This window comes from Nanorana parkeri, unplaced genomic scaffold, assembly GCF_000935625.1.
Source record: "Nanorana parkeri isolate BGI_ZX_2015 unplaced genomic scaffold, ASM93562v1 scaffold500, whole genome shotgun sequence".
In the NCBI taxonomy this organism is placed as follows: domain Eukaryota; kingdom Metazoa; phylum Chordata; class Amphibia; order Anura; family Dicroglossidae; genus Nanorana; species Nanorana parkeri.
Window position 1 is genome coordinate 792,686 of NW_017306768.1, and position 11,656 is coordinate 804,341.

The 11,656-nt window shown below is 36.0% G+C and overlaps 1 protein-coding gene across 2 annotated transcripts in view; it reads left to right on the forward strand.

The window, feature by feature from the left end:
* The window catches only part of LOC108790770 (dystrophin-like), a 505,563-nt gene extending 495,855 nt beyond the window's left edge, over positions 1 to 9,708 (forward strand). For both annotated transcript variants that reach the window (XM_018561111.1, XM_018561113.1), the window contains one exon: positions 8,736 to 9,708. In XM_018561111.1, coding sequence (XP_018416613.1) covers positions 8,736 to 8,833 — 98 coding nt within the window. In that variant the 3' untranslated portion in view covers positions 8,834 to 9,708. The remainder of the gene's footprint in view (positions 1 to 8,735) is intronic.
* The last annotated feature ends 1,948 nt before the right edge of the window (positions 9,709 to 11,656 follow it).

Genomic DNA, 11,656 nt, shown 5'->3' on the forward strand with positions numbered 1-11,656 from the left:
GCGCACACCCGCAGATCGTGCAAGCAATCGGGCGTCTCTAGAGACGCCTGATCGCTTGTATGTAAACAGCCATCGCTGGCTGTTTACACGCTAACAGTTTTCCCTCTCGTGTGCGGCGCTCAGCGCGCGCACGAGAGGGGGGGAGGGGCCGGACGTCTTAAGACGCCCACCCGCTCTGAGCAGACTTCCGGCCGGCCGTTCACGAACGGCCATGGACGGAAGGTGGTTAACCACTGGTACAGATCAGGATCGCAATGCATACTAGCTTTTTTTCTAAATGTTTCAGAATAGAAAACTTCTATTCTGAAACATTGTTGTAGGCTTCTGATCCTTCTTGGAACGATCAGAAGCCTTTACTGACACTGATCCTTACCTGCTGTCAAGATCGGTGTCACTAAGGTTATTATTGGCTGTTCCTTAGTTATCAAGCAGTCCTAGTGAGATCAGTTCACAGTGACTGCTTGATATAAAAATAAGTACGAATAAAGTGTAAAAAATGTTTTTTAAAAAGTGTAAAAAAATATAAAAAATTAAAATTATATATTAAAAAAATGTCTATACTATCATTATTGTAAAAATTAGCCCCCCACAATGAAAATCTGCAGCTGAGCTGCAGATTTGTTTTTCACCCTAAGGGGTTAATTTAATTTAACCTTTTCATGACAGATGTTCAAAGTATGTCATTGTCACTAAGTGTGACAGTGACATTGTATGCCAGATGACCACTATTGGCTCTTTGAGCAAAAAAAAATGTAAATGCTAGCTTTTAGTTTTAGGCTGCGAAGTATAGAACCATTTTCTGAAATCCTAGGGATGTGAGATGTTTCCAAATAAAGGACACATAAATTAATTTATTTTATTTTAGCTGTGCTATTTTTCTACAAAATAATAATCAAAACTGGGGAAAAAGTGTTTTTTATTTTGTTTTTTTCCCCTCATATTTTTTTATATTCATCCTAGGCCCTATCTGTCCTCTAAAAAATCAATATATCATATGTGTGGGTGCTCTTAGTAAGAAAGTACATTACTGCTATGGAAAAATCACAGAGGAAAAATGTAAAAAGTTTGTCATTAATGAACAGAAACTGAAAAAAGCTCAGTCATGAACGGGTTAAAGACAGTTATAATGCTCCTTTTTTATCTATATATAAAAAGAGTACAACAAAAACCAGCACAATAATGTTAATGTGGGAACTTCAACTGACAATATGCCATGTGCTTAGCTGTGCTATAAACTAGTGTTAATTGCACAGCTTTTGTATCTCTAGTCCATAATCTTGCATCAGCTAAACTCGCATAATGCATTCCAAAATTCAAAGGTCTGCAGAGATGATAGGGGGTTTTTTTTGGACAGGTACAGATATTTTTCAGAAAACATTGTATGAGCCCTTAACTGCAATGTTTGATCTATTTTAGTTCTTACAGTAGGGTATCCTTGTCTTCCAATTTTGTGGCACTGTCAAGTTGTCATACAATGATTATCTTAATCCCCAAGTGTGCCCTACAGAAAAAATGGGCATCTATAAAATGTATTTGTATTGCTATGTTTTGAAGGCATTCTTTAAGCAGTGAGTGGTCATAAGGATAGAAACAGCCAAAAAAAAAACCAAATCCATTGCTGAAAAAAAGACCTTGCTTGCCCTCCTATTAATAAATCACTGGGCAGTTAAGGGGCATAAATTATGTTGTTTTTATGGTTGAGGGAGAGGGTCAGTGGGCTGTGAAGAGAAAGTAATAAGTAAGGTAAAACAGTAACCTCTCAATAACTTTCCATTTACTGTGATCATTTTGTTCTCTTTGTTTTTTTGATTCAGAGGAAAAGGGACTTTACCAATGTTTAGCTTTTTCTTTTAGCTAAAGGTTTTATGCAGCCCTTGCTCTTTCTGATTTTTTGGAATTGCGTATTCCTATTTATATGATGGCCTTCTATTTTATTTTTGTCCTGAATGTTGGTAATTGTGTTTTCATAAACCTTTCATTAACGACTTCTTGCATGAAAGAGCCAGGTCTTCCAACCTGAACGCTCGATACAGATGTTATAGGCAGGTACATGGATGAAATATACTAGGACACTGTCCAGATCACTGCACAGCTATTCTAGTGCTGCCCCTGGCTACTATAGTGGAGTATGTTTTTGGGAGACATTCCTAGAATGAATCCATGCTCTCACTTTCCCAGTTGCTGATGAGGAAAATTAAGTAGGTTATTCATGGGTGGATTTTTAACTAAAGGTTCGTATGAAAAATCCCATTGGAACAATCGATAACACCATCATAGGCTTGGCAGATGTCATTGAAAATTTCGTTTTGATTTTCATTTAACATTTTGGTTTTGGAATGAATGGAGTTTTTGAAGTAAAACTGCATTCACTGTTAGAATTTAATTCATTATAGAAAACTTTTCCAACATGCTCCTTTGAAAATTTTCAGGAACATTGTGGCATTCGTCTGTCGACTGCACCATACTAATTGATAGATATTCGAACTAACTTTTCCAAAAGGGACTTTTTATATGAAATTCTAACCGTATATACCCTACTTTACCCTGCCACTTCATAAGGTGAAAGCGTGTAAGCACAGGAAGCTACTGTACAATTGTACAGTATTCATTTTACTCTTTACGTTTGTTTTTGCTTTGGTACCAAATGGAAGAGTATTGGACTAAACTGAATTAGAAACATTACTGGGGCTATATAAAATTAGCATGAGGGATAAATGTGTAAATATAATTTTTTGGGGGGTTGGGGTGCTGTCTATGTCCCATTTCTTTCCTTTATGTCTTGTCTCACAGACGTAACAAGTACTTAGAGTAAACACTTATAATGTTTGCAGTGTTATCGTAGAATAATAAGGCCATATTGCCTGGCCCCAGCCTGTAATAATGTTGGTTTTGAGAAGCAGAAGTGACCACTCCGCTCATCCCAGGGGAAAAAAACATTAAACAGGTCATTAGTTGCTGTAGTTTTAGTGGGTATTTTCTCCTTTTGAACTATATACCCTATATATTTTTATTAATTGTCTAACTTATATTAGGCTACTATGATATACAACCCCAGTTCTAAAAAAAAGTTGGGAATCTGTGTAACATCAAAATAAAGAAAGAATGCACTGATAAATCTCATAAACTCATATTATATTAACAATAGAAAATGAAAAAACATCAAATGTTTAAACTGAGAGAATTTACCATTTTAAGAATAAGGTATTTTGAAATGTATTAAATAAACATTTGGTATGTTTTCTATTTTACAATAAAACGAACTAGGAGGTGGCGCCTGCTCTGTGTTTTGTTGCATGTTTTCAAGATTCCGGTGACTCCCTGGTTAAGAGGGCAGCCCCGTAGTTCCTAGCATTAGAGGAGTGAGCACCAGTCCCATTGCTTTGTGCTAGCCTGAATCTTGCCTAGTATCCTGATTAAACATTTTCTATTGTGAATAAAATATGGGTTTATGAGATTTGCAAATCATTGCAATTCTGTTTTTATGTAGATTTTACACCGTGTCCTAACTTTTTTGGAATTGTAGTTGTTTTATTTCCTTGTTTTTAAATTATGCATTATGAAATTGTGCAAGGACATTGCTATTACTGTCCCCATATTCCTCTATGCAAGGTCCACAATCTCTGTAGCACACAGCACAATTACATCTGCTACAGCTGACTAATGCAGCTGTTGTGTTAAATCAAACAGATGTCAAAGCCAGAGGTCTGCTGTTCAGGGGAAATATGTGATTAAACACCACCTCAATCATTTATTTAACCCTGACAGATAAAAAAAAAAACAATTTGGTTAAAATGCAAGTATAGACAAATGGCTGAATACACAGTTGAAATGCATATTTCTGAACTGGTTTTGTGCCAAAAAAAGTACTTCTGTTAATCCAGTCTTCTAAATCAGACATCCCTGCCACAAACTATGTAAAGACCTCACCATTTACCTTTGTCCGCTCAAAGCTGTAGAACTTGGTCAAAGCTGCAATTGGATAGTAAAGGAACAGCAGCTCACTCATTAGGTCATCTCTGTGTTCTCTCCTTCAGCCAACTCTGTTGGGTTCACAGCACTGTGTAGGCAAGCCAAAATGTCTAGAAGTGCTGCTGCTCTTTTGTCTCTGCTGGTCGGCTAGGTGGTACAGTAGGCTAGAGACAGATAAATGTAAAATAACATTTTAGTTGTTTTAATGAAGATATGCCTGGGATAAAGTGGGTCCTATATCTGTTCATGCTTTAATATTAACTTATAAAGAGTATACATAAATCTCCAGTATAGACACATTTATGTTCATATACATTTTGCACTGAAATAAGGCTTTCTATTACCTTGTAACTTAATACATAATACGCTGCACTCCTCCTCTTCATTATAATATACAGTGTAATTTTGTTAATTATATTGCAGCTAAGCTTTTGTTTGTTTCCTCTGTAATATGTAATAAATGTAATCTACTTGCCTTGAGGACTTATTGCTTATAAGGCCCCTTTCACACAGCCACTCAATGTTAGTCAGTGAAGCTCAGTGATAGTCTATGGGCAGGCGGGTGTAAACAGATGTGCATCCCCGTTTACATCTGACTAACTCTGGTTAAAAAAAATAAGAGTTCAGATTTTTCAGACGTGAACTCTTAAAGGATGCTTGTCCGTTTACATCCACCTGCCCATAGACCTAACATGGTCCATTAATCTCGGTGTTTTCCCTCTATCACAAGATAGGGGAAGAAAACAGAACAAACAGGGATGTTACAAAGGTCAATGGATCCCTTGCTGTGTGAAAGGGGCCTTACAGGTGGTCCAGGAACCAACTCTGTCTGTTTTGGGTCCACTACACCTATCGCACAAGAAATGCTGCACATTGGCCTTCTCACTTTTCATTATCAGCACTAGTTGTTATTTTAATTCTTTACAATAAACTGTGTTATGTTCATTATATTTGGTTAAGTGCTTCTATTGTGGTTTCTAACATCATATGGCTATTGCTTCTTATAGCACTATTTGATATTTCTATCACTATTAGTATATCCAGGATATAATTAGATGGCCCCTAGTTGGACATCACTGCCCTACACTCGAAAATATAAATCGTTATTTGATGGGCTTCATTTTTAGAATTTAAGGGAAAAATATATGTACTGATGTGACATATATTCACATCCTATAGAGTACACATTTATTTATAATTTTCTAGACCGAGCGCAACTCACTTGCGATATAATATATTCCAGGCTGTCGTGTTTTCTTTCTTTCACCTCACCTGTCTTTTTTTCTGTCTGTGAAACACTTTGTTTATAAGACCAAATTACTAAATGTGATATTTATTACTGGTTATCTTCTCTTTCTTTCTTCTTTTTTTCCCCGTCTATCCTTTTTCTTCTCCTTACAAAAGGAAGAAATGTCCCTGGAAAGCAAATGAGAGAGGTTAGTGAGAGCTGGGCTCGCTGCCATCCAGCTTGTGTCTGTCACATTTCACATCCTATGTCTGGCATTTGTACAGCTACTAGTCTCTTTAGCCGAGTGCCTCTTACAAACGTCCTGTAACATGCCAACATTTACTACCTCTCATCAACTGTTAGTAGGATAGCAGCAAACCAGTGGAAAGGTTCCAGTGTATGACCTACTTTTGCTTAGGATCAATTGAGCTGTAACTATAATGTCCTTTTTCAGTTATTCTATTTCCATCTACACATAATGAATCTAATTCCTTGTAATTGGGTGTCATTCTATTATTCATACATTATATATTTGCTGTTTATCACTGCAGCAATTTAACATACTGTTTATTTTAGTTGTTCATTTTGTATTATAGTTATAAAGAAAACAATTTTATTAAAAAGACCGGGCTGTATGCCTGACACATCTTTATATAGAGTTGTAAGTTACAGACAGTGATTTAAGGGCCAAATAATTTTTTGTTTAAGGAGAAATAAATTGAATAAAACACAAAATGTTATGCTATTTCTTCTGTAATTTCGCTAGGGAAAATTATTGACCGCTCTGAATGAGCTAATTGGTTTCAGACCACTAATATGTAATGCTGAAAATATGGCTTATAAAAAGAATAAATGGTTAATTTTTTTTAGAAATGTCCTTGCCCTTTCCCTTGCCCAAGGACACATGTGGCACAGAAAAGGGCTGCATTTGGCCAACGACAGAAACTGCTGTTTTTAGGAGTTGAGAGGTTAAAAACCTTGCCATGTCGTAATTAACCCTTATTTGCATCATCATCAACAACGACTATGGTTGTTTTGCACATTTGGCATCTACTAACATCAAGATGCTTATAGTGTTTACTGCATTTGTCTTTCTGATAGTTTCTAAGAATGCTGATAGTCTGATAGTTTCTAAGAATGCTGTTTTGTATATTTGCATGAAGTGTGCAAACCTAACCTATGACCTATCAATTTGGCATGTATAAAGCCAAGACTGTCCCTCAGGAGGTCAGCATGCGAATGCAGAAGCCACCACAGATTTACATCTATGATACAAAATTGCTAACAGTTTAAATATGAGATCTCTAATACTTTACCAGTAGCAACTATGGAAAGGTTTTATTTAAACTCCTTTTAAATAATGCTTTATCTACTCTAAAATAGTATGTAGAACTGATAAAATGAAAAATCAACAAATAAAACTATACATGAGTACACACTGTCCAAACTGTCTCAGTACTTGTAGGTAAGGGAAAGTAGTAATGCTACATAATTACACACACAAACTTTGTCAAACTTTATGTGCTTAAACAGCTTCTGCTTTGCTTTTGGGCTGAGTATATCTCTGGCAGACACTAGTCGTATGCATAAATATAACTGATTTGTGAGTGTTGCGTTGTCTTTTGGTACTAACTAATGAAGGAGGCTCTCTTGGGCTTCATTTACCTTGATGAAGACAGGTGTATCTGCATTTATTAGCTGACATTTTTTATTCAAACTTTCCACCTGACATTTAAGAAAACGTCTGTGTCTGAGATTTTTCTATACAACGATAAGAACATTTGATTGCATGAGCTGTGATCATATTCACTGAAAATTACTTAAATTAAACCTGTGGGTGAAAAACAAAAGTAAAGTATAGAGCCAAAACCTTTATTTTAGTTCTAGTGGGAATGGTGAGCGGACGAATAGCCCTGTCAGGTTTTTATCACTGCCTGTGTCCCCATTAGGGGAATTTAGTCTCTAGGTGATCTGCTGACAACTGTTCCTGAAAATTAGGATAAAAACTAAAATTTTACTTCACTGCCAGACTAGGAATAGAGGGAAAATCTCAACAATGGGACGGAGAAAAAAAAACTGACATGAGTTTTTACCATTCCCTATGCTATTTAAAAAAAAAATGTTTTGGGCTTTAGTTATAAACGCATCCCAACCGCGATTAATTCTAGACTGTACATAATTAAAGAAAAAAAGAAACTGCCTGCGCCACCTCCGGAAATAGCCAAGGTATGGTGGGACAAGTCTCTCCCATGACTTAGTGACTTATCAGCCAAATTGCTGTATTGGGGGGTCCCTAACCTTTTGCAAAATCCTTTTTCAGCAAGTTGAGATCTGCATGGCAACCTCTGTGACATTTGCCAGTGCTGACAAAAATATATGTTTTTTTTATCAAGTCTGGTATCTTAATGTCCTTACTAGTTACATTTCTTTTAGTTAAAGCACAGATACACTTTAAAGGAATTCTAAATCCCTTTATGGGAAAATATCATACTTTGACTGTTTCAGTTCTGCCTATTTGCCTTCTTTTAATGATCTACCAGACAACAGCTGTCTATCCCTACCTACACATAGTGGTAGGGTGAAGGAGAGGGTCAAACAGATGGGAAATGGGGCTAGACAATCCATCATTGAAATCTGAAGCCTGCCTTGTATCAACCTTCCAACATCTATGTGGCATGTAATTGTTTATATTGTTCATTTTGCATCAGTTATACAGACAAGCCCAGTGTGTGTTTCTTGTTTTGATCTGCTTTAATGCTTGTATAGAAAGAAATTTTAGTTCTGCCATTGCTAAATAGTTTTTGCAAGGTACAGGCTATAGGCCTGTTGTTTTTAACTTGCCATCCCTACCTAATGGAACACTAACCTGTAACAAGTATGCATGGCAAGATTTCAGACTTTTCAGCCTTTGTGTGCTTGTTCCAGGGAAGCAACCCAGTTGGCAGTGATACCAGGATCAGAATTACAGCTCTGGAGCCTGTAATTCTGAAAAACAAGTTGGCAACAGTAGTGCCCATATATCTATCCTCACAGGTTTCTTTTAAAGTGGTAAAATGTTTAAATCCCTTTTATTTTTATTTTTTATTATTTTTGGTTGAGACACTACCAGAGAACAGAGAGCACAGCACAGACATGTTATAAGCTAATCTATCTGAGGTGTCAAGTCTTTTTCAACGAAAGTCAACTCTGTCACAGTCTTTACCCCTCTGGAGCTCTTAACAAGAGTGTGCTCCAAACCCTTGAAAAGCATTGCCTGTAATACCACTTGTTAACAGAGGAATAGATTCTTCAGTAACTCAAGCCTCATGACTCTGTCATGGCACTCCTCACCCATTACATACTGAAGTAGCCATTAAAACCTGACCTATGTTCTAACACTTTTATGCTCTATTCAAAACAAAAACCGTTTTAGCTACAGATATACTTTTAAGTACATAGGTGGGAAAATGTAATGGCATTTGTTTAAATTCAAGTGTTTAAAAGCAGAGATCCTTTCCATTAATGGCGATTATAATGTATGTTGCCTTTTCTCTTCTAGGAAACCATGTAGGAAATCTCTTTCACATGGCTGATGATTTGGGAAGAGCGATGGAAACTTTAGTCACGGTCATGACTGACGACGAGGTGTTAGAGTAACAACTCCCTACGCACCGCATGTGTTTTTTATATAACTATCTTCGTACAACAAAAAAGGGGATTAGACTGTAAGAGTTTACAAGCAAATATCTATATTTTTGTGAAGGGTAGTGGTACTATACTGTAGATTTCAGTAGTTTCTTAAGTCTGTTATTGTTTTGGTAACAATGGCAGGTTTTAAATGTCTATGCAATTGTACAAAAACCAATAGGAAAAATACATGTAAAATCTTGATAGCTTAAAAAAAAATCTTGCCATTTCTTTTTACAGAGGGCAATTTTGGGTTGTTTAAAAAAATTTATATCAGTTATAAAGAAAGATTGTAAACTAAAGTGTGCTTTATAAAAAAAATAATTTGTTTATAAAAAAAATCCTTTTGAAAAAAGGAAAAAAAACAGTGCATTGTTTAGAATTGCCATGGCTTTGTAACTGTATATCAACAATATTCATATTAAGTGTCATTTTTTTTTCCTTGTGTATCAAAGAACATCAGTTATAGCACCAAATATGACATGGACTTTGTGTTTCACAGACACACTTGTTAATTGATGAACAATGGAACTTTGGCAAAAGTTTTTTTTTTTTCATTGACACAAGATACATCTAGACCAGCGATGGGAAGCCTGAGCTAGAGTATTTTTCATTTTATGGGAACAGCTTCACAGACGGAACTAACAATTCATGGTTACTAATGTAATGTACTTTTATAAGAGCCCACTCTAACACAATAGTATTGTTTAAGCTTGTATCTCACAGCTTACTGTGAACACTATTGAGCCCTATGGGCAAGGTTTCTTATTTTTTTCATACTATGTATAAGACCTCTTTATTTTAGAGCAAGTGTACCAGTATCCAGTTAGCAATCGACAATTTTACTTATGCCAGAGCAGTCTGGAATACCGTTACTAATTTTAAACATGTAACAATGCAATTGCTAACCGGGGCCGCGGTACTTGATGCTGTCCTTTTATGCTTTAACAAATGCATTATGCCATATGTGCTAGAGCAAGCCCTAACTTTTTTTTACCATAATACTCATTGAGGAAATGAATGTGGGACAAGTAAAAGTAGGGCTGCACTGCCCAAGGTTTTATAGCCGATTGGGTTCCATTTTATTTTAACTTTGACTTCTTTTGCTTGAAATCGTTTCCAACTAGATTACTTTTAGATATCTGGAGTAGCTAACATTTTAAAGGGATACTTAATTTAAACTGTGGTATTATGTAAGTGTTCCATCAGGATATGTTTATGTCCTAACTTAATGCGTGCAGTTAAGCAATAATTGTATGAATCGGTAATCAATGTGTATGTGATCTAGTGCCCAGGAGTCTGTTCTTATAATAGAACTGTGTAGATGAAAATGTTTGTTACAGTCAAGAGCCATCTGACATAAAACTATGAAAACTGGTGAGCAGAAAGGGCAGTCGGTGACAACTAGCAATTAGTATGAGTTTGTTTTCACCTTCAGAAACTTGTAGTCTAGAAAGTCCTATTGCTGAAGGCTAAAGGATCCTTTCATTTAACCCGGTTTTCAAAAATATCTCCTTCAATGAATGGTTCATCCAATAAAGAAAATGCCTCCAAGTCCGTTTTTACATGACTGTGGGGTTCATATGTGAGAGTGTTTTCGCAGGCCCTCGAAATGTTTGATCTACATTCCTCTGAGGGTAGCTGTTATTCCAAATCTGTGAACCCTTTAGTGATCGAGTTGATAGTACATTTTAGTCTTTAAAGCCACAATTTAAGATCTCATGGTTGTCCTGTTGCCTTGTTTCCAGGGATCACTGTAACTGCTCAGGCGAATTACTGGTACCTTCATGATATAGGGTTCCTTGCAAGTTAAGCTGCACTATAAACCCCTAATGCAGTTTTAAACTTATCACTAAAAACACCCTTTAACTCTCTCACTCTCATTAAGATATGTAAAAGCCAACTCGTAATTTTATGCTTCCAGACTTCTTTAATGTATGAATGATGTTTGCTCACTTTATTAAGAGGTTTATGAACAAACAAAAAAAGTGTGTTTACAAGAAAATTTCTTGTCAGTTGTTTGAAAACAAAAGAATATTTCTGACTGGTTGCTATAGCAACAGGAAATGTTCATGTTAGCACATTTTTTTAAATATACATCAACCAGACAATCTTTAACTTCAATGTGTCTTCTATCCATTGATAACGTGGGATTTCCAAATCTACAAAAACAACCTTTTACTTCAATGTTGTTACTATCTATTGATAACTTGAGATTTTCAAAACTATAGAAACACCTTTAATGTCAATCTTGTTTATATTGATAATGTCTGATTTCCAAAGCTACAAGGACAAAGTCTTCAACAAAAGATGCTCCACAATAAAAATGTCCATTTGGTTCACAAAAGCTCAAAACTAAATTTTTTTGTTTTTCTTAGGAACCATTCTGTTGCAATGCAACCTAGATTTCATGCAATCTCAGAACTCCAGGTTGATAAGCAAGTATATATGTGTGTTGTTAAAATGGACAACCTCCTTATTGTGTCACTAAGTGTTTTCTAGGAATTGTGTACAAGCCCTGTAGCAATGAAAGACTATAAAATGATGAAGATAATGAAAAGGCACTGGTTATATAAAAATGTGGTTCTGCACCCGTTTGACTAACTCTTTAATTTGTATGTCTGTCAAATCTGCACACTGGCACTTTGGAAATGTAGTATTTGGTCGGTGGTCTTTGTGCTAAAGGTAAAAATGTAAGGTCAGTGACTGCATTATCTGACGGTCTCTTCTGCTGGTAATAGAGTCATTGTCCGTGACTAACTGACTAATTACCAGGAACACCAATTCCACTTA